A 24487-nucleotide genomic window follows, 5' to 3' on the forward strand; every position below is an offset into this window, starting at 1 on the left:
ATGACACCGCTGAGCAGAACAAACGTGTCATAAGTACTTCAGATGGGGTCAGACTGGTAAGTTCTGAAATTAAAACCCACAGATTACATTTTGTATAATGACGTCTTCAGCGTGACAGTCAACGAAACAGTATCTGCAGTATTTACTTGAACTAATCCCTTTCAGGGGGAAGCACTGGCTGCCGTTGTATAAGTCCAAGACTCTCCGCCAAGCACACAGTAATGTATCGCTCAATTAATCTACATCCCTGTAGTTACAGGAAAGAGTTTTATTACAGCCACCACAAGAGTCTCTTCACAGGTATGGAGCTCAGTCTGTACACAAGTGCTCAGAAAATCTCAGGAGGACACAACTTTTTATGATAGTATACAGTATCACTAATAACTGAAACAGAATCCATTTAAAGACTTACATTTTGAAAACGGGGTAGAACCACACTAGGACACTGAGTTGTATTATGACGGTAAAATGCATAAATAAAACTCATGAGCTCGTACCAACAAAGTTATGATGAAAAGAAAGTCAGAGAAGAAGAAAAAAAATGACATTAGCTGCTCTCATTTTTGGTTCAGCTCAACATTACAAAACCTCCTTTAAAACTGCCCCCTGGTTTCATATCTAGAGAGAGGGCAGAGGATTTTAGGTAAACAGAAAAGAAAACAAATATCCAAACATAAGCTGCAAATGGAGAGGCTTTGCTTATGTCCCTTGGGTCAGGGCCAGACTTGAGTCAAATTGTTACATTACATTTCTATGTGTTTTAACAGACAGGTCAATAAAAGCCGAATATCTGACCTATAATTGCTTAATAGTTGTTTTCTAGTTTTATTTTATTCTACGGTTCAGTTTTGCATTGCTTTGATCTTATCACTTAGACTGGCCTGAGGGAGGGAAATTATCCATGTTGAGCTCAAGGTGAATAACTTCTAACAGCTACTGGCAAAAGCAATTTTACACCCTGGCCGAAGTGAAGTTGTGCAGCACCTGAGCAAAATAAATCTCACTTTATTTTTAACTTGGTTCTAGTTTTTCTGTTATAAAGAGCTATACCTCTTAACAACATCATCTACTAAGGTAAGTATAGCGAGCATCAAAGGATTTGGAAAGCCTTTCATTTAAGAATCAATTAATTGTTCTATGTGCTCTCCTGGAAACTTGCAAACAAACAAGTTCCGTTTAGATTTCCAGTATAACTGAGCAATCCATTCAAACACTGAATTTTTCTAATGAAAATTTTAAACAAAAGATGCAAGGAAAAACAAGAGAAGTGACCAGAAAATGTAATGGTGATTTAACTGTGGCTATTGTTCAACATGTCAGCTGGTGTGTAACACGTCACTGGTGAGCTACCAATTAAGAGTCAGTCACTTGTTTACAAATGTATTAAAGTTCTCTGAAACAGTTTCTTATTTTACTGGAGATTACAAGGTTAGGGAGATCTCAAATAAACAAAGAGCACTCACAAGTAGAACTTCTCATCCCAGACAGGGTTGAGGTTGCCAAAGATGGTCTTTGTCCTGCGTTTGGTCTTGCCCACCTGGACGGTGACATAAGGGTCACTGGAGCCGGTTTTATCCTTGGCCTGCAAACCCTGTGCACTCATGACTAGACAAAAGACAGAGTAGAGGACAGGAAGAGGACATGTCAGTACTAAAAGCTGCAGATCTGATCATGTTGATTTAATCTATGAATGGGATTATTCACAAAATTGCCATTTAATATGTAGAATTTAAAATTGCCTTGACCAAATTATCATGACAATCATAAACAGGACATATTAGCTTATAGAATCAAAAAGCCACTTGTATATCAAATTAATATTTTCACATTAGCTCACATTAGTAGAACTTCATAAGTTTTATGTAAGTCACAGAGTTTAGTAACTAAGAAATTTCCCAATAAAATTGTGATAAGACAGTAAGAAAAACACATAAATGCATTATGCAAACTATGACTTACTAACCTCTAATTCTTGTCTGTATCACCTATATACAATAATGACCAAGCTCCTGAGGGAATTGTAGTCAAATTGTATCCATCAATAATAGAAATTGTATCTGGTTTATACACATCCCACTACAAAGTGGTGGGTGGTGAACATTTTTCTTGCAGCAAAATATTTACCAATCTCACCCAGATGATTTAGTGTGTCACTAAAACCAATAAGTACTCATGAGCTGAGCCGTGTAGACGTTTCAATCAATTTATCAAAAACAAAAACAATCATTTTCTGACCTTGTGTTTGCAAAATCAAAAATATGTCAATTTCTTTTCAGAGCAAAGGGAACATCTATTATTCTATTCTAAAGTAAGAGCCGGGAAAAACCAGCTCCTTCTTCCCTGGACTGAGCCTATCCTCAGAAAATGTTGTCAGTGTTGACACAGCTTGCAATGAATACAGCTCCTTGGTTTATTACTAACAGTCGTCAATAATACCTTTTTTCATTATGTATAAGTTCAATACATCTATCATTTATCGCCTCCTAAATAAAGACTATAGGTTCCACCTCTGTGTGTATGCTCATTGTTATAATGTGTCCATGCTGAGCTAGTACTTGATTCCAAAAAGAAAGCAGTGATTCAGAATGATACGTGCAGGGGAGGGGACACAGTAGTATTTCACAGTGCCATAAAAGGGAAAAAGGACACTGCTCCATTAAATATGCATAAGTGACAGTCTAAATAATTCAGGGTACATATATATCTTTCAGCTTAATGCTGACAGGAGTTGGTGCACAGGAAATAAAGGTTTGAAGGTCTGTGGCCTTCTTGCTCCAAAAGTACTCAAAATCAAATACTGCATGCAAAGTGGGATCTAAGACATTGACATTTTCATTAGGTTGTCAGTATGGTTCTGACAAAATGTTAATTTGGTCACCAAATATATCCAATATCCCTTTATGTAAGAATTCAATCCTTCCGACAACAAGGCAAACTATTTTTTTTCCTGCAAACTGTGAAACCGATTGATAGCAGTAAATACAATACAAGGTCTTTCTTTTTTGGTCTTCTCTCAGCAACATAATCAGCATGAAACCATTTTTCTTGCAATAGAGAAGGTCTTTTTCAACATCTGTTGAAACACCTGTTAATTCCTCACAACAGGCAGATAACAGCCAGATGTGTAGATGTGTTACTTCACTTTGTGTATTTCCTTGTATCAAATAAACAGAGAGCAAATTTGTATTTTGGAGGTTTCTCAACACAGTACCAACTCTGCCTATGAGAATAAAATCCCCATGAATCCTTTAGGGGGTCTACTTTGGTTTTAGGTTGCAAACGTTTGGACAACAAATGGATAGCATTTATTTTTTTAAAGTAGTGATCTCCTTATAAGTTGCATTATGGCAGTAACTAGGAGATGCAGTGACGGGTAAAATGTGACTGAATATCCGACTTCTTTGGAAGAGGCCTTGAATACTATCTACTGTCACGCCCATGGACTCTTGTTTTTAGTTTCATGTTTTAGGTCATGTTTTTGGTTCTTAGTCCATGTTTAGTTTTTAGTTTTGCCATGTTTTAGTTTCCCTTCACTTACCAGTTCATTAGTTTCACTCACTTCACCTGTGTTTTTTCCCTCAGCTGCACTCACTCTCCAATCACTCTCACTCCCTATTTAGTTTCCAGTCTACCCTCTCAGTGTGTGGGATCTTTGCCTTTGTTTGCTTACGGTGCCTTCCTGTCGTGCCCTTCCTGTCGTGCCCTTCCTGTCGTGCCCTTCCTGTCGTGCCCTTCCTGTCGTGCCCTTCCTGTCGTGCCCTTCCTGTCGTGCCCTTCCTGTCGTGCCCTTCCTGTCGTGCCCTTCCTGTCGTGCCCTTCCTGTCGTGCCCTTCCTGTCGTGCCCTTCCTGTCGTGCCCTTCCTGTCGTGCCCTTCCTGTCGTGCCCTTCCTGTCGTGCCCTTCCTGTCGTGCCCTTCCTGTCGTGCCCTTCCTGGCGTGCCCTTCCTGGCGTGCCCTTCCTGGCGTGCCCTTCCTGGCGTGCCCTTCCTGGCGTGCCCTTCCTGGCGTGCCCTTCCTGGCGTGCCCTTCCTGGCGTGCCCTTCCTGGCGTGCCCTTCCTGGCGTGCCCTTCCTGGCTACTCACCCATGCTATCAATTTTTGTCCAAGATAAGTATTTATATATTATGCCAAGTGTTTTTTATTTGTTTTTACCTCAAATTACGTTTTTTGATTCCGGCTCAGCCGCGCTTTGTGTTGTTACTTTGTTTTTTTGGTGAATAAATCCAGTTTTCTTTTCTTAAGTCCGCATCCGTGTCCTTCCCTAAATCCCACCCTGACATCTACATATCCACAGTTGTCACTTTTCTACTGTGATTTTAACATCAACCGAAGACTGTGTATTATTTATATCCAGTAAATCCAGAAGTTATCTGCTGTCTGAGGTCAATGGTTTGTGTCTGGTGGAATCATTTGGTAACAAATTCAGCACACAGGCAAGTATATGAGCAACGCTGGTTGGCTACAGAATGCTCAGGAAGGTGGTTGTCTACCTGAGTGCAAGGTTAAAAGTATATTTTCGGCTTAAGAGAGTTGCAGAGTACACACCAGTCTTTTTTTAATCAGTGAATGATAAAGTAAAGAAATAACAAGTCAATTAGTCAATAACAGTATTCTAAAATGGGGCATTCAATAAGCCCCTGGGAGATTCTCTGAGCTAGCACAAGGTCATGTCTCATCAAACTCCTTCTTCCTCTCTTTCATTGTTTTTTTTCCTCCTCTTCTGCACTTACCGTACAATCTTTTTTCGCTTCATTCCAGTCATTTTCTCCACCACTTCTATCGGTCTCCCTCCCTCACTGTTGTTATTTCTTTATTTTGTATTGGCACTTGGAAAAATGCAAGCAGGGCACTAAATAAGCGGGACCTGGCACAGCTGCAGACAAGTCCCTGTAGTCCAGGGTGAGCTATAACTTCTTGACCTTCTTTCAGGTACCGTTTTACTTGAGAAACCTACTCAAACTCAATGGTTATGTGATAGCATGTAACCTAATTTCACTCTGCCATATGAACATAAAGGTACAGCATCTGTCCTGGAAAGCAGTTTGTGACAGAGAGGTGCAACTAATGTAACAGATGAGTATGGAAAATGTAATCTAATTAAGTCAGTTTTATCAAGAAAATTCCGAGTTCAAATTCTGTGAATTTAACATTTGCTCCCTTTGTATGTGTGGGTACTCCAGCTTTCTCTCACAATGGAAAAAACATGCATGTTAGGTGAACTGGTGACTCAAAATTTGACCTTAGGGGTGAGTGTGAGCATGCATGGTTGTTTGTCTCCGTCTCTGTGTTGGTCCTTATTATGGACTGGCAACCTCTCCACAGTGTACCCCGCACCAAGCCCAATGGCAGCTGGGAGAGAATCCAGCTCCCAGCTTTTCTATTTGTTTTTACCATTTTCTCAGTTCTACATTGCTGTTTGCTTTTCCCAGCTCAGACTTGCTTTGGTTATTTATCTACTCTGTATGCTACTCTTAGAAAATTAATTTCATTTAAAAAAAAAAATGAATTACTTCATCAAATTATACAAAAATAGTAATGATATATTTTTGCATTTATTCTTCCATCTATTTTTCTTTGTAAATGCATCTTTTTATTCACACATTTTTTTTCCATATATTTCCTCATTCGTTTTCTTAATCTTTTACAGACCTATTCATTCAGCTCTGTATAAATTCATGGTTTAATTTCACATGATAGTGAATTTTATGTTAGCAGTTTTTAAATACAATGTAATGATAATAATGGGAACACTGTAAAATAGCTTAGGGTGTGTTGCAGCAAAGCAAAATAAATCAGTGACAGGGCAATTTATCTGAGGTTATGTAAGAAGCCACAAAAAATGCATAAAAGTCGCTGCAATTAACATTAGGTTTGATTCCCTCTCATTAAGAAGGCTGAGACAAAATAGTTGAGGTGAATTTAATCTACCCTTCAAAACATCACAAAACTGTTTTGAATGCACCTACTTCTAATGTTATCTAAAGATAAAAGAATCTAAAGATCTAATATTACTCCAAAAAAGTGAATAAATGTACACACTTATATATAAAGTGAGTATACTTATATAACTGATTATCTTCAGAGTTGATAATAAAAGACATAAAGATCTCTGTCAGTTTGAGTGTAGTACTCTTCAAAAATTAATATAAAGTCATCATACCCTTTTTATTATATTCATTATAGCCTCTCGGTTGCTGTATAGTTAACATGCTGCCATTTAACATTTGGCAAGCACAGGGCTGCCTGATAAAATGAGCAAAATTAAAAAAGATATGTGATATCAACAATATGCTACTGCTTATTAAGTACATGAATCACATAGATCGTCTAAGGCTATGTTCAGACTGTATGTCAAATGTGGCCCAAATCAGATTTTTTTTTGCTCATATGTGACTAAGATCTGATTTTTTTCATGACAGCACAAGTCACTTGGATTCAGATTTTTTTCCAATTCCAATTTGGGCCACTTCAGTATCTGGTCATAAAACAGATACAGATCGGATCCTAAACATGATGGACGAGAGCACAGATGTTAGCCAGCGGAATACCAGCAAGGTGCTGGACTTAATAAGCATTTGGAGGGAAAATTCCTGCATCTAGTGACGTCTTTGTTATTTGTTTTATTTGCTTATATCTGTCGTGACGTCTTTATTGAATTTTGTGTATGAGGGTCGGTTTAGGAGGGTGAATAGTTTACACTGAAAACTGATTTTGGCCACAATAAAAGGAGTAAAAAAAATGGATCAGAGCAGTAAATTGAAATTGAGGATTAAGGCTTGCGGTCTGAGGGTTGTCTAAGAGTTTGTTTTCTGATGTCACAGTCTTTACACGATGACCAATGAATTATTAATAACTGTCCACAGAAATAACCTTCATGTAAAATATAAACAAATTATTTCTCCCTACTTCACCTAATCAATTTCTATTTTTATCTCTAATCAATTATGTACTGCACTTGGAGGTTTAGTGTTAGAGGTTAATGAATGAGGTGAGTTTGACTAATTACAAGTAAATGCTAATTAGAAAAACAGCATTTGTCATCTGAGATTACCACTGGTGATTTTTTTGATTTGGTATAAGAGTAATAGGTTAAAGCAAGTAGCAGTATAATGATATTTTTATTCTTCTTAATGATGATGAATGTGAGAATGAGAGATAACAATAACTCAATCTCTTAGTTGACAGATTCTATCATGGTGTGATTCACTATCTGTGACAGTATGAATAATACAGTTTCTGATATCGTCAGAAAGCAGAATAACCTGTGATGCTGATTTTGGCCGACCACTTGGAGGTTCCATCCAGCACAGCCTGCTTGGCTGTTTTCAGATGTGTGGCAAAGTCTTCTTTGGAAATGTCAAACATTTCCTGGATCACCTCGAACACTTCAGGAGTGTTCTTCTCCCTTATCTTCATGCGCTCCTTCATAGCCATGATGATATTTTGAGTCTTGTCTTCTGCTCCATGCTTAGAGCTTTTCTCCACAGCTCCTGAAAAAGGCAAAGAGTTTAGTTGGCTGCTAATCCAATGCCCATTGATCATAGCCCTATCAGTCTTGTATTTCATTGAGTACACCTTTCTTAATGTGTTTTTCGATAAAATACTGCTTCTCTAACCATGACTGTGTGTGCACAATGTGTGCAATGTTTCAGCACCATCAACTCTTCAGATCTAATGTGTGATGACACGCTTCTATTCTTTTGTGAGTGATGGTTGCTTACCAATATCGGATTATGTATCTGCAGTGTGTTAGTGAGTACAGGTTAAAATGTGATAAAGATTAATCATATTTCGAACCACAAAACATTGGCATGCTATGATGAATGTTATATACCCCAGAGTTTTATAACATTCTGGGTGTAGCTAATCCACTTAGACTGTAGAAGCATTGCCTAAAGGACCATTCTGAAACATCACATTGTTCTTCTAGTTTACCCTCTAACAACAAGGGTGTAGCTGATTGAAAAAGATGATTGAATGTTGTAATTAGTGCCAGTAGCTTAAGGAGCAACAGAAATTAACTCTGCAACAATGAGTAAAAGGGCAGAAATTATATGTACCACACGAGCTAACATAGTAGTATTTACAGGGACTGTAAGTACATGGAATATATGCAGTAGTGGTGGTTAACTAGGTGCACACATCAAGACTCTCAGACGAACCCTATGTTTGTAGTTTGAAGAGTAATAATTTCTCAGTTGCTTCATTATTATCCAGGTGTGCAGATTAAAAAACAAGCAAAAAATATATATAATAAACATATAAACTCAATCACAAATGGATAAACATCCACAGGCTACTTTACTCATAAAAGCATGTACCGAGAGTTAGCTTTACATCAAAGCATTTCTGGATGTGAGGCTCCGCCTGAGGCTGTCAGTGTGTTCATGTATTCATTAATCCTCCTTACTTTGTAAACAATCTGCATTGAGCAGGTCCTGGCACTTCTCATGGCATTTAACGCCACACTCTGAGCACCGCATGCCCTGACGGGCAATGCCCCAAAGCAGACCTTCACACTCATGGCAGTAGGTGGGAGCAGTTGCCGTCCACACCTCAAAATTATGGGGTGTGGTGGATGAAATCGGGTAGATCAAAGCCTGGAGAGTCTTCTTGAAGACATGCAGTTTCTGGGAGAAAAAGAGGGGGAAAGAAGAAATCATAAAGTATGAAAGCAAGAAAGGAAAATATAAGGCTGAGAGAAACAGAAGATTCAGCTGATGCTGTAAAAGCCCTGTGGTATTGTGGGCTGGAGAAAACAAGACTTCACAATAACTTCTAAAGTTAATAAAAGTAAGTTTGCATCCCTTTTTTTTTTTTTAATCCCTCAATATATTTTACGATCAGCATTAAAAAACAAAACATGTCTGCACCTGCTGAGGAAACATAGCAGCCTGATATAATAAAATGTTTTTGTTTCAAGCTTAAGCAGAAAGCCTTAGTATGTTCAGATGAAAAAAGGTGCATTCTGAGTCTGTTAACATCGGCCACATGCTTCTGTACTAAGAATGAAAGCAATATAACTTGACTGAACCAAAGCTACCATTAATTTCTGCAGCATTTTCAAGCTTTATTTCTTTTATCAAGATTCTTTTCTTTAAGCAAGGGATCTAACAGTGTATGTTTTTCCAAAAAGTAACTTGTATGGCAGTGTGTTGGCCCATTTCTGATTACCACATCATTAAAGGAATGGACAGCCTAACATCAGCTTAAAATAATGGCAACAATAGACCACAGGCTTTGTTCACATTGAGTGTTTTAGTGACTAAAGCTCCTCAAACTAAACAGTAAAGTCTACAGGAGGCCTGTCTAGACTGACTGCTGTGTAACAGAAGCCTCCTTAAATGAATGCTTCACTGCAGCAGTCTTGCCATACACGAAGGCTAGAAAACAGGCAAAGACAGCCAATTCTTGAAGGCAGAATCAATGGATGCTGTAAATAAGGTTTTTTAAAGTTAGCATTATCCAGATTGAGAGAGAGAGAGAATGAATGGCAGAGAAAGAGAGGAAGATGTATGGCAGTTGGATAAATCTTCAAGAGGCACTTGTTCTGTACTTCCACTGAGCTCCACTTCTCCCTCCTCCCCTCCAGCCTTCCCTCTGCTTGCCCCCAGTTTGTTGACACTGTGCTTTACCACCTGAATGGTAGCTACGCACTTTAGCAAAACTACTGCACTAGTCTGACAAACATGCAGGTGCGAATACACACATGGAGAAGACAGAACAACAAGGCCTCAGTGAAACTTTGCTGATATAACAAATAGGCTGCTGAACAATGGAGGAACTCTAATGAAACACAGAGTGTGATAGAGAGATCCCCACTTTAGTGTGAGGGTGATGAGAGGAAACAGACTTGTCTGCAATTTATACACAAACTAGACTGGGCCACACCCAGAAGCCTGCCACTCAAAAATGTAATACTGAACTCTAATTCTGACACAGCCCTTAGGAGATAAGTGAATCCAATTTTCTGGGAGCCTGGGAAATCAGAGAGCCGTCTTCCTCTCAGTTTGTCATCCATTATTATTATTATTATTATTATTATTATTATTATTGTTGTTATTGTTATTATTATTAGCTTCTATTTTATCAATAAAACCAACTATTAAGAGTTGCAGTATGCATGTGTAAAAATCAATCTTTAGATTGAAGCTTTTTTGATTATTTTTTTTCACTACCATAATCTATTTCAGTCTAGTTTTTTCTCATGTCTTTCCCACTTTCTGTTTTCTCACTGTGCAGCAGCTGTGAGGAGTGCTGCATGTGTCAGCCTCATGTGTTACACTGTGAGGTAACCCTGGTGATTTTGTGCAATACACTGCTAGAATTGACTGACAGCTGCAGCCTGTGCCCGAGAGCAACAAGACAGGGAAGAATCTAATCTCTCCTCCTCCTCCTATCACCCCAGCTTTCCAATTTCACCACCTATTGTCCTTGTCAAAGACTTCATTGACAGCGCTATCCTCATCATTCCATTCCAGCCCTCTGTCTTTGGCAATTAATCTACAGTTTCAGCCCTCACTAGGAGTCTGCATAGCTTTTTTCAAGCCATAATACCAAGGCATAAAATCTAGACGATTGCAACTATCTTTAATTCAATCTGATATTGTGTTTCTGTCCAGCATGATTCACAGGACCTTCAAAAATTACTTGGACGACTATCTTGTGTACACTATTCTTAATCAACATAGTATATTGTGGCTGTTATAAAGGTGCCTGATGACATATGAACAGACTTTTAGCAGCACGTCACATCTTATTTCCAGATACTCCTAGACTCCTGTCAGATCGCAACTTCCTTCCTTCTTTGTAAAAGTCAGTGCCTTGTCTTTGCATGTAAACATAGTCTCTGTTTAGGTTGACAGTCACTGTTAAAAAGGCTGTAGTGTTCACATCACATGCAGCTCAAAACATTGAGAGGACACACAGGCCCACTGTCCTGCCCACACATAATGTTCCTTTCTTCTCACATAATGTTGTTTTTCTTCTCTAAAAAACTGATACAGGAGAAGCATTTGCATTGAAGGGATGGTCCATACAACAATAGTAAGAAACATTTCAATTAAATTTTCTAATTGAAATATGGTACGTGAATAGAAAAATACAAGTCAAATCTCTGTACCACAGAGATGAAAAGAAGATAATGGAAGAAGAGAGCATTCTAAATAGATTACAATATTTCCCCAGGGAGTGCAAATTGTTCAACATGGCTGCCTGAGCAGTGACAAGAGGACCAGGGGGTCCTAATGACAAATCACTTTCTTATTCTCTTATTTTCTATTGTTTCCTCACCCTTCATTTTGTCTTCTTTTTTCTCATTTTCTCTAACTCATGTACATCTAAACAGCATATGGTTATTTGCTCTTGCAGCTCTCACAGGGAAACACTCTGCTGGACTTAATGCAGCAGATAAAACTGACATCTGCTTGTCCTACTTTCCAAGAGCGCATAATCTACAGCTTTCTCAGTTACCCTCACACAATTATTAAACTCTTCCTTATTTAGTCAAAGTCAGAATGCTGGACAACCCTGGAGATCAAGTCCTCACCACTACAATGTAACCAGTGAAAATGCCAAAAAAAAATCACCCACGTTCAAACACCAAATAACATGCTGCATCACTCACATGAATCCTCCTTCACCTAGGACATGATTGTTCATCCCTTAAGTGCCTTTAAACACACCCATTACTATTATCAAGTAAACAACACCCTGTCAACATAGTTCAATTTTAAATGTGGACCATAAGGAGGCGGTGTGTGATTTGAACATGTACACAAATAAAAAGGCCACATCGACTTGAAAAGACAAAATATGCGTGCAACATGCAGAGCTTATTTAAATCCAGCAATCTTGTAGGCTTACGCAGATGCTTGTTGCACATCAGTCGATATGATATTTGATGCTTCTTTCTCATGCTGAGAAACTGCTCTCTCCTGCTGTTTGCCTCCTGTTACGCCATCTTCCCTCAGGGAGGGAAGAATTGCAATCAATTAATGCAAAGAGAGCTTTAGAGGTCAACACAAAAGTGTCTCACACCATCGACTGAAGCTTTCTGCCCTTTCTCTGTAGCTCAGTCGCCCTCAATGTACAGTTCTTATTACTAATTGGAACATTGTCGAAATAAAAAGACTGGGCCATCACTTACTTTCTGAATTAAGCCAAACTGTCCAACAGCAAGAGCACATAAAAGAGAGTGAGTAGCTGGCCACAAAGACCAATCCAACAAACTGCAATGTTAACGTTGAAAAAGGGAGAGACAGACAGATGATGGCATGACGTATGCTCATGTTATGACAAAATTTCATTTTTACTTTGGAACCTTGTGTTCCTGGTAACATGATCCCAAATTCTCAGGAACACTGACTGCAGCAAGCAGCACAGCTCTAAAAGTGTGCAAATATTTTAGTTTTCCAAACACTGCCCAACAAAATAAAGACAACCATCGGCCTAGCATACCCAAAGCAGTAGTTCGCTCTGTTATCCCAAAATATCCTTCTGGCTTGTGCTGCTCTGTCTTCCTCACAAATTTTACAGAAATGAGCTTAACTGATGATTCCAAAATAGCCCTGGGTTAACCTTGTAATGAACTGAGCTGTCCAGGGTATGCCCCAATTTCAGCCCACAGACAGTTGAGTAGATGGAACCACAACAATAATTTACACATACTCACCAGTTCCTCATTATTTAGGGTGGAACGGTTCACCAGAGCAAACGAGATGCCTGCCTTTCGAGCAGTGAGCGTCTGAGGGAAGAAGAGGAGAAGTCATCAAAGTCAAAGCAGACTATTATCTTAATTTTTATTTAGTATATAACTGGATTTATGCAAAGCAGCATGAAGAACACATTTTTTCAAAAAGCTTTCAACTGAGTCCTAATATTCTGGTAGATGTAGAGTAGCACAAAGCAAAACTGGCATAAATACATTTACTGAGGACAGTAAAATTAAACAGCAAACATACGGTTCAGACACAAAAACTATCAAACACAAAAAAGTTAGCTTACCAAAGCCTGTAATTTCCAAGTGTTCAAGATGAGAGATTAAAAGAAAGAAAAAAACTTGATCAAACAAGGGCTGAGTGTGAATTCTAAAAGCGCAAACAGCAGAGGAAATAAATGTATTGTCCATACTGAGCGCAAAGGTGTCTCAACTGCCATGCAGGACTGCTCGAGAAAGATTTCAATAATGCATCAAGAAAGATTACACAGCCGTTGCATGATTCTTTATCCACTCATGCACTGGTAACTAAACTGCAGTCATGCTTGGCATTTTTTTGAATTAATTCATCTATTGGATGAAGCTTTGATCATATTTTCTGCTGTCTGCTCTGCACATAGTTTGACACAAACAGAGAAACACAAGACGCACACATTCATGTATGGGTGAAGCCAGATGAACTACACAACACTAACTCGCACCGAAACGCAATTAAAACACACACACACACACACACACACACACACACACCTGTCCTGATGGTCAAAAACACACTTGAACCCTTACACACCCACCTGAGGCACTCTTACAAACAAAAACAGGGAACAGATGCACACACTGATACATACATATATGTAAATTAGCTATTATATTGATATTCACCGAGCTTGGGTGAGCAGAGATTGATGTATCCCATACTGAGGGAAGTTACGTAACAGAGGAATGCAGACATGGACAGCTGACAATATTGGATCAGTCTTTACCACGACCCTCTTGTCTGTACAGCCCAGCTATGGTAAAGATCCATGGAAGCCATGGAGAATGTAGGAGAATGTGACCTCTACATGAACCGTGATTGTTGATGTAAGTTTATCAACATGCACCTGCACTGCTGAGGTTGCTGTGGGCAATACAATAAGACCCTACATCCAGAGGTTATCTATCAGTGCTTTGTGTATCGATTATCAACTTGTGTTTGTTGTTTACTTATATTTTAGCATCCCACCATAAAGTCGGGGGAACCCTGCTGTCCTTTCCAATCAAACGCTGTTGCTGCCCTGAAGCAATTGCACAGCAAATGGGGGACATTGACAAAGGAGAGGCATGAAAGGAAACCAGTCTGTTTTCTGACTACTGACTTCATCCCACGTGTAAAAGGCCTGCTTAATGTCACTTTTACATGATTTAAAAGCCTCACACAGTTAAATCAGAAGTCAATGAAGTCTCTCTGATATATTTTTGGGTTGAGTTGTCAACATTTCAAGCTAAATTCAAATTTTTCAACACCTGTCCAGCAACAATATAAGACAACAGGTGAGCATCGGCAAGGCTGAAATCTGACAACTCACTTAAAAATATTACCCATAGCTTTTATGGGTCCATGTAGGAATGGCAAATATACACGCATAATCCAAAGAAACAAAAAAATTTAACAAGCGATAACCCATACTTACCAAAACATTGTTGGTTATTAATTTAATGAGAGATATGGACAAATACAGCATCAACTCATGTTGTTCACCGTGATATAGACATTCATCAGCATCCATGTGACATTAACCTGCATTATCATCTGCACAACATCCATTTTGTATCGTTTCAAAATTAACTCAAACAAAAATGTTAAACAGATTGTTTTTAAGAAATCTTAAGTCAAAGAGTGCTGTTTATATTTGCATCGTTTTGCCTCAAATATGTGAAGATGAGAAACAAACAAACACAAGACAGACGTACTGTGTAGCACGTAATGGACAAACAGTTACAGTAAACACCCACATGAATATTCCTGGCATCATGACAGTCTGTTGTCTGTCAGAAAGACTAACCATGTGGTACAGTGTTAAAGTGGACCTCACTGTAACAGGCCTCTCTGTGGGATATTTTATGACACATTATGTTGCAATAAAAACAAATGGTGATGTCTTAAATACTCTTTCTGGACAAATTAATCAAGCAGCTGAGTTACATGGCGAAGGTTGAATTTAGCTCCAAACAGAATAGTCAAAGTTTCAAGTGCTGGCTTTTATTAACAATCCCATTTATAGAAACTTAAGCTTTTAGAGCAATGTTTAATTGTGTAAAATTTTGCATGATGTATCTATATATTCGTCAGAAGTATTTTAAATCCTCACAATAAATGCAATAAAGTTGTGAAAATTATGCTTATTTTTTATGATATTGTTGCAGGTTATCACGTAACAGCTGAGAATATTATATAATGATCATAAACTAACTGTCACTGAAAAAAACAACAGCGTTCTATCAAGTTGCCTGTATGGATATTATTGTGCTCAACATCGGTCCGTACTCACAAAGTGCAGGATTCCACTACTATGGTATAACATGGGGTCACTCAGATAGAGTCAACATAAATCACATATAACCTTGTTGAGGCAGATGACTCACCAGGTCTCGGACAAGAGGCACTGTCCTTTTGCGGCGTAAATCTGGCATGCTGTCAATACCATAAAGAATGCTGCCAGTCCTGGAGAGGCAGACAGATTTAAGGTGTATTAATATCATAATAATGCCATGCTGGGGGACACATTACTACGTTGAACGGGGGGCCTTGATTTACACAGCCGGTTGACATCATGGATCATGCCTCCTTCTGAACCTGTCTCACCCCTTTTCTTTCCTTCGCATTGCACAGACAACTTACAGTAGACCGGAATAAATGTGAATATCGAGGGCTCACTGCAGCCTCAAAAATTAACTTTAAGGTATTAAAGTATATTTTTTCTGTATCCATAATTTTCATCTTCTAATTCATGTGTGCAGATCTCTTTTTGCTTTACTACCAGTCTTACCCTCCCAAGCATCACGTCAACTGTCATTCAAACCCTCTTTAATGACCTCAACAAGACATCAAGGCCTCAATGCCTCCATACAGATAAAGATCCTCAAGCTTTTCTGTCAGCACTCACAGCGACATTTGTGGTTTACCCCTAAAGATTGAAAAAACCTTTGCCTTATTCCTAAGACCTTGGCTCTTGCTGCCCATACACACAGTGCATGCTGCAGATGATTGCAAAGTGATGGCATATGTATAAAGGGCAAAGGTGACCAAACATGATTATTTATCCAACATAACATACATGATTGCATGTATCTACCATTGTGGCTTTCAAAACCGGCCCTCGTAAAAAAACATTTAAAAACAAGTCAAGGGGGCGGTCTGTGGTGTAGAGGGTACAGCAGACGCCCCATGTACAGAGGCTATAGTCCTCGCTGCAGCTGGCCCCGGTTCAAATCCCGCATTGGACGGCCCTTTGCTGCGTGTTATTCCCCCTCTCTCTGTCCCCTGCTTTCTGTCTCTCTCCACTGTCCTATACAATAATAAAGGCATAAAAAGCCCCCCCCCCCCCCAAAAAAAAAACAAGTCAAGCTAAAAGTTCCACATATATGTTCAGGGCAATGGGCATTTTGGTCATCTTTTCTTTCTTTGTGGTACATACTGTAACAGTGGGTATAACCTCAGTTGGGGCTGCCTGCTGGAGAACCAGCATGCCTGTAACGTTTCAGCAACATATGCCTCAGCATGAAGGTACTAAACAGCACATTAGCTTAAATCTGTCTGATTGTGAACCAGTCAGATCAGGGTATGATCTTTCACTCACCCTCCTGACTGCAAACCAAGCACTTTGGGATCCAAAATACTGCGAGGCTGCAGAGGGAAGAGGGAGCACAGTGTAAGAATAGAAATACATGGAAAGTGCACTCAACAAAACACCAAACAAGCAGCTGCTAAATGAAAACAAAGATATACAGTATACGATATGAAAATGCAGGTCAGTCCAGGATGAGATGAGACAACGGGAGAGAAGCACCACAGGCAAAATACCTCATTAATCCAAAACAGTGTCATTTGTGGGCTCAAGTCAAAGATTTTGCTTCTCTTGAAGCTTCAGATGAGATTTGCCTGTTGTGTAACACTCCCTCCTCACCAACCAAAAGCCCAACATTATTTTAAGGGGAAAAAAAGGATTAAATGGATAACAAGCACAAGGTGACAGCAAAATGGCTTAAAGGCACGTGTTGCATTCTCTTCAATTCCCACAGATATCACTTTCATTTATCCACAAGAATAGAAACACGCACACTCACATATACACAGTAGATAAGACACAAAATGTTGTCACCCCACATACCACAATAAAAAAACATGCACATGCAGGGAAATCACAAGTTTCCAATTAGCTGAAGATAAACAAGGACTTAAAACCTGAGTATCCAAAGCACTGGTGTCTGAAAGGAGAAAATAACAAGAGGGTGAAGAGTTAGGAGGGATTAGCTCACTAGAAAATGCACAAGCTTAAGACACTGATCTACTTTTACTGGCTGATGACAAAATTCTGTTTTGAAAAAACAGTTTGTGCAAAAATGGAGACAGAGTCAACATGCGCCTTAGGGAGAAGGGTTTTGAACAGTGCAAGACCATTTACAGCAACACCAGCAGAAAGCTGTGGTAAAATAGAGGGCTCTTTGCTAAAGGTTGAAATGTGAACACTGTTTCATGCTCATAAAATCTTGTCTTTAAAAATGCAGCATAAAGTTACAAAAAATATATCCAGTTAATACAGTTAATGGAGTTAACACTCACAGCTACGGAGAAATGGAACATTAGGCAGGCATAAGTAGCTGGTATCATGTTGCCATTTTAGAGATGACAACAAGGGGCCAAGACAGCAGAGGTGTAATTACTGTGCTATTGATCCATGCGTGATATGTGGCTGCATAATTGCATTATAATGTGTTTCTAGCAGAATACAGCTGTTCAGAAAAGAAAGATTCGCACTGATTAAAACAACATAACAAACGGTTCATTGTTGACGTGCAGTTACATATGATGTTATATGTCAGTTTAACAACGTTGCTCTTAAATTTTCATCATCCATCCGTTTATTGTGTTTGGTTACCCAATAACCAATACCTTCCAGTTAACACTTGTTGAAATTAAATATATAAACTGATAACTATAAGAAAAACAAGAATTCAGGACCTGAACATTGATCGAGGTCAAAATATTACTTGGTGTATGTCTTTATCGAGAGGGTTTTTTAGTGATATGTGCTAACCACACATGCATAGCTTTTCATGACAAGTGACTCATGGACGCACTGATATTTTAGCAACATAAAATAACCTTTTCTTGTCGGCACGCATTAGATTGTACATGTTAATGAAAGGGTGGGATACATTTTTCTGTACAAATGTGTCAATATATTGTTTCTGACAACAAAGTCTAAGAACAATCTTCAAAATTGCGCCCAACGAGAGCTAAGCTGCAAATGGTACCATGGACAGCGATCAGCTAAGCTACTTTTAGCACAGCTATACAAGATAGAGCCATCTACTCTACCAGTGAGTCAGCAGCAGCAGCACCAGATAAAGCCAGACCACAGAGATAGGCTACAAGCTGCTGATACAAACCTCATTTCACAGGTACCTTAAATCTGTGGAACAAAAATGTAATTGATTGGTAGAAAACCACTATATGTGTGGGTGTGTGCACGGAGCAAAGCCTTGCTGAGCTAGCAACAGTAGTAGTAAATCCTTTCAGTTTTAGTGTCGACTTATGTGAACACACAGAACATAGATCAAGGCTCTCTGGAGCAGAAAAGGCTTGCACCTGGCTGATAATGCTACCAGGGATAGACAAATGCTCCAGCACACCCAGGGGAAGAAACTTGTGCTCTTATGAGGACAGCTTCAATCACAAATTTACACACATCCATCTCGGTAACTACACATATTCACATGAAATAAGAGAAGAAATCCTGTGTACCAGCACAAAAATCATAAAATAGAAGTGAGAAGTTGTCCTCACAAGACAGTTTTAACAGTCTTTCAGGTTTGAGCACTGTGACAAAGTATGCCACAATCACACACCAACACTGCTAGTGCCCGAGGGCATGAGTGTATTTCATAGCAGCTTGTGGAAAACACAGGATATCCAGACAAAAGAGGAGCAAGGTCTGTGACAATCGCTGAAACCTTCAATTCTTACTTTGAAGCTCAGGGTGCATGTACAAAGGTTAGAGATACAGGAGAAAATGTGAATGAACAAATGTATTTGCTTGTTGGATGTGCTCTCAAAAGGTACAGCCTAAACATTTTACCTAGTCTAATGGTAGTGACAACTGAATAAATTTGACAAAACATGAATGCATTTCTAATACACTGTATACTTGATTAGTTTTGTATTACATACAATGTATATCAAAATGATTGCTAATAACATCAGATGCTTTAGGGTACATTTTGCTTGTATTTTCACTGGCCTTTTGTTTTAACTGGCTGTGCCAGTGTAAGGTCCAGGACAAAGCAGAAGTAAGACCACTGACCTGTACAGGTTAATAAGGAATAATGGTTTTATGCCAGCTCTTTCACAAGAGTCAAAACTGCGTGAGCATGACCAAGTGCACTCATAGACAACTTTATATCAAACGTAGTTTCACACCAGAATGTGAAATAGGCACGTTAAACATAGAACGTAGAACGTTTTTCTTGGCAAACTGTAGCAGACTTACAGTTTTTAAGATGTGAAACACAATGTTGCACAACTATGACATGTTCAAAAAAAAGTTTGGATGGAGGTAGCATGGCTGGACATGACATTACACTGTCAAAGCAAGGGATCTGAGTAAAAGTCAAAATATTGTTTGACAATGTTTTACTTTTCTACTTTGCAGTCAGCTGGTTACACTTAGGCATAGTGCATCCTGTATGTGGTTAAGGTTACATAGAAATAAAAGAGATATAAACATTGCTAGGCTTCAATAAAAATACATACATGCCCGCAAATGTGTAACACTAGTACGTTTTGACATGTGTACAAACATAAATAGGCTATTACACGTTCTCTTGTGAGACTGTGATGTATATCTGCGGTTAAAAACAATTTACAATAGTGTTTTTACGATTGCCACGTGATACACGTGTTAGCGTTTCAGTTATGCCAGCCATTTTCTGTTAAGTGAGAAATAGCTTAAGAAACGTTCAACAATTAAAGGACTGAATGTGAATAAATATTCAAAAAGTTTAACTTTTGATCTGGGACCCGCAGTTATCGACTTGATAACGTCCTACCTGCAGCAGAGTACCAGTGGATCCTAAAAGTCACATAGAAAAATAGTTTTGCACCGGCTACTTTTATTTGGGCTTACTGGTTAAACAAACTTCCCACATTTCAACTTAGCGTGAAATGTGTAAATAAAAAAAATTATTATAATTAAATTTTTAAAAAACGCAGGTGCTTCTAATTGAAGTTTTAACAGCTGAACTCCATTAAGGTATTTCAAGTATTTCTGATACAGGTATTGTGTCTACTGGCTTACTACAAATTGGGCATCATTATTGTGATTAGTCACAGCTGTGCTTTCCAAAATGATTATCTTTAACTTGAAACAATTTCTCAGCCAGACGCTAATTGCCGAGATACCAGAAGAAGAGAAGCCACGTTTATTTCAACAACTAGTCAGATCTTTCTGTAATCGGATACTTGTTTCTAACGTGTAGAACTGACTTACAAAACACAGGGAGTAAAACTTACTGCCTCATTGGCAATCTACAGCTGCCTTCATGTTGGTTCAGGTCACAAGCCGCCTCCACCTTCGACGGACAAACGGCAGGGCTCGAGCCTCTTCAGTCTTCAGGTGAGGCCAAAACTGCTTACAGCCGACGTAAAACTACAAAATAACTATCAAGCGACTCTAAAGTCTATTTTCCTTCTTCATTCATCTATTTAGGCAGAAACTAATGCATAGGTAAATCTAGCTACCTTGAGCAAATGTGGGGCCAGCAGCTGGAAGAGCTGAAAAAGGCAAGTTGAGAGACCTTGACTGAAAACAGTCTTGCCTCTGAAATGTCAGGTCAAGTCGAAGTGTATAATAATTACATAACCAAATTAAAGTTCTTGCTCTTCATTGAAACAGTTGGAAATAGAAATACGAAAAAGTGTCTGTTAAGTTACTGTGTACTATTCGAGGACTACTAATACATCCTAACTATTCTGCCCCATATACGTGGAGAAGGATAAACTATATTTATCTGTAATTTGCTTTCATTTTGGTTTATTCGTTTGTATTGAAACGCGATTTGAAACGCGATAAATAGCTTGTAAACCTTGGCGTCATCTTGAATAACAATGGCAACTTAATAGCTTTAGGACCCATGGGATATCTATTCTTATAACATATTTATATTCATGTATTTTGTGTCTTATGAAACACTTGCATGGACCTACTATTTTCATTCGCTTATGGGAATGTGTTCTTACGTAATGGAGAGTATTCTTAACCTAAACGTCTGATGTAGATGTCAGTCGGAACATCTTTATGCAACTTGATATAAATGGAAGCATAACCTTGATATTCTATGTTTCACAACACACAAGTGACCATGCATGAAAACAGATTGCAGTAATATGAACACACTTCATAAAGTCAGCACCCAAGTAAAAGCTGCAATTTAAATAAATCTCGCAAATTAATGGAAAATATTTCTGTGATAAAACATCAGAGAAATGAGAAATGTTTCTAGTGCAGGTTTCAGCCTCCAGGCTTTGATTAAATGTTTTAATTCAGAGTGCAATATGAATGTTCCGGGTGCCTGTGCAACCAGTTTCCTGCATTGCTTTCCCCTCTGATGACTCAAACCGTGTCACGTGGCACCATTTATTGCAGTTGAGGAGAGTATGTACAATGTTAGACCATCTTCCCCTCTGCCCCTGTGTTAACACTAAGTTTGAGGTTGTGTCAGAGGGTTTATTTGTTATAATAAACATGTCTTTATTTTGAATTTCAATTTAAACTTTTGAATATGATATTTTTTTTAATCCTTCATAAAAGTTCATTTTTAATTTTTACTGCTGCAAAGATTGAGGGGAAAGTATAAGCATGCATGGTGTTCAACATTGACACTGCAGATCACAGAAGCAGTACACCGTTTTAAGTGTTTCATATGAAATCTCAAAGTTTTGTATAAACGGTGGAAAAGAAGATCTCTCCTTGTTTCCCATCATACTGAAGCAGTCAGTGCGTTGAATTGGATGGAACCGCAATGTTCTATATCTGAATTTTTTTTTTATTTCTATATCAACACTTTTTTGAAAAGTGGTTAGCGAAGCATAATGAGGGTTTACCTCCTTTGCTCCCCGAGGAACAAACACAAAAATTCACAAGCAGCAGACCTCTATAAATATTCCAAGCAAGGCTGACCTGGTTACAGAATGCCCTTGGGACTGTGAATTAGCGTCTGAATACAGACACTGCTGTAGTCAGTTGAAGATTGGCCTGGCAGGATAGGCAGCTCCGCTCAGACTCCCTTCACAACTCACACACAGACCGACCAGCATGCTTCAGAGCACAACCATGAGGAGCACACATCAGCTACAAGAGATGAAGAGATATTTCTACTGATGGGGATTTAGTGCATGCATGAAATTGTGGCTATAAGTAGAAAAATGAATATTAAACAAACTAAATCTATAATGACTAAGAATCCACATTGGATGTGTAAAGTTTTACGAAGGTGGGAATAATACAACATTGAAGAAATGTTCTCAAATCGGTCATTAATAAAAAGTTCTTCTTTATGAAATAAGATTTTTGGTCATGCTCAGAGTGCGTTGCATGCCACACCTTACAAACACATGTAAAACAATGATGAGTGACTCATTAAGTAAATGAGTCAGTAGACTGACGCTTAATTCTTCTCATTTGCAGCTCAGCAAAAGCAGCTGGAAGGCTAACGCAGGAATTTGTTTTTACAAAAATATCAAACAAGGATTTTGATTTATGGCACAATTACATGAACGATCCATTTGAATGCACTAACAAATTTGGTCTTCAAATATTAAATGTCTAGCAAAGTTTGCATAGGTCACGATTCTGTTACAGCCATGCTTTTATGTATTAAATGTGATGTTTCAAATTAAACACAAGCTTATTTATTGTACAATATTATTTTCAAAATCAATGTCTGAACAAGCCTAAAAACTCCCTTTTAGGAGGGTATGAGCATTTTTTCTTACTTGGGTATAAAGCTGTAGTGCCATATTTAAACTTAGCTGAATGCAATGATTGAAGTAAGAATGCCTGGTAAATGTAAGACATAGATTAGGATTTTGATTTACATGTATCATGGACTGTCCTGTCAGTTAGCTGCACAGTTACTTCTATTCATATTTTATAGGAAATAGTCTACTGCTAATTGAAAGTAATTTACACTAAATTTATTATCTGCAAGATATAGCATGGTAAATTGGTCTACTGGAAAAAAAATATGTGCGCATATTAGTCTCTCAATCATTGTAGCTTTGTTTCCTGTTTTTCCTGTACTGAACTACCTCTGTGTGAGTACCACCGTAGCAACCTTATATGTAGGTCAAGAGCTTTTGATTTTAAGTAAGAGTAGGAATTCCCTCTTGTCTTTTTTATGCCAGGTGGAAGACTCATCAATGAATCAGACTAATTTTTTTTGTAGGCCTTGACCCATCAGGCATGCATCAATTGAATTCAAGCTAACGGCTGCAGTGAGGCAAAAGCATTATACGAAAAGACAAATGAGAGAATTGGAACAGTTCTCTGTTATAAACAATTTCTTATAGTGCAGAAATACAATACTGTTGGTACAGAAAATTCCCAGTGGTAGGTCAATATATACAGACTTAATGTTTACTTTTATTTCAAGTGTCTGCCACCACAATGGCTGAGTTTTTTTCACATTTGTGTCTATTGTGAAGAATTGATAGAAGATTTGGATGCCAGCTCTCCTGTAACTTTTAAGGTTTATTTTTTTTTTTTAATAATGAATGAAAAACCTCCAGAAAAACATGTTTGACAGTCATAATACTGGAGTCACTGTCCATTGTAAAATATTCCAGGAATGTGCCATAGGAATACAAATAATGTTTCAGTGCCATCAATAACACTACCAATTCACCATAAAAGAAACGTCCTCCTAAATATTTCAACCCTAAATATATGCCAAATTCTGACTCCCACTAAATCCAACAAAAAGCCCTGGGTTCATCTCCACCAAATAACTTCAGACTAAGCAGATTATTAAAATACAACATTCTTGTGCAAATTTTTTGACCCACTGGAAGCGTGTAGCAGTGTGTTTTCCCTTTATAGAAACCATGCTAATCTTGTATTTTGGGCCAAGTTCGAATGCTGTGTTTGCAAAAAGTTAACGAAAAATTGTTGCATACTGGTCCTTTGATTACACAATTTATAAAAAAGGGCTTCTGTGAATAACAAGTAACTACTGGATGGTTACAATTCAGATACCATACACGCTTAATGTGTTTTGGCTCATTAATTATTTTGATTGCATGCACTCAAAATTATTTTCCTCCTTTTTTCCAAATCATGCTACCTGTTAGGTATTTAAAATTAGTGGCACATTTCCCCCTCTTGTTTTTTTGTTGAATGTAACCGCTTTGTTTGCTGTATTTATGAATGCTCCAGCATTCTTAAGCACAAAGATGAATGCAACTTTTTTGTGAAGTAATGTTACGTATTCACAATTTAAAGTTGATGC

At 38.3% G+C, this 24487-nt stretch overlaps 1 protein-coding gene across 1 annotated transcript in view; it reads right to left on the reverse strand.

Moving 5' to 3' along the window:
* Nucleotides 1–24487, reverse strand: part of unc13c (unc-13 homolog C (C. elegans)) — a 114474-nt gene that overhangs the window by 68615 nt on the left and 21372 nt on the right. Inside the window, exons 3-10 of the mRNA XM_075464239.1 lie at nt 17163–17185; nt 16558–16604; nt 15344–15422; nt 13006–13011; nt 12674–12745; nt 8411–8630; nt 7263–7490; nt 1464–1605 (exon numbers count right to left, since the gene is read on the reverse strand). Of these exons, the coding sequence (XP_075320354.1) occupies nt 1464–1605; nt 7263–7490; nt 8411–8630; nt 12674–12745; nt 13006–13011; nt 15344–15422; nt 16558–16604; nt 17163–17185 (817 nt within the window). The remainder of the gene's footprint in view (nt 1–1463; nt 1606–7262; nt 7491–8410; nt 8631–12673; nt 12746–13005; nt 13012–15343; nt 15423–16557; nt 16605–17162; nt 17186–24487) is intronic.

This window comes from Odontesthes bonariensis, chromosome 1 (genome assembly GCF_027942865.1).
Source record: "Odontesthes bonariensis isolate fOdoBon6 chromosome 1, fOdoBon6.hap1, whole genome shotgun sequence".
Taxonomy (NCBI): Eukaryota; Metazoa; Chordata; class Actinopteri; order Atheriniformes; family Atherinopsidae; genus Odontesthes; species Odontesthes bonariensis.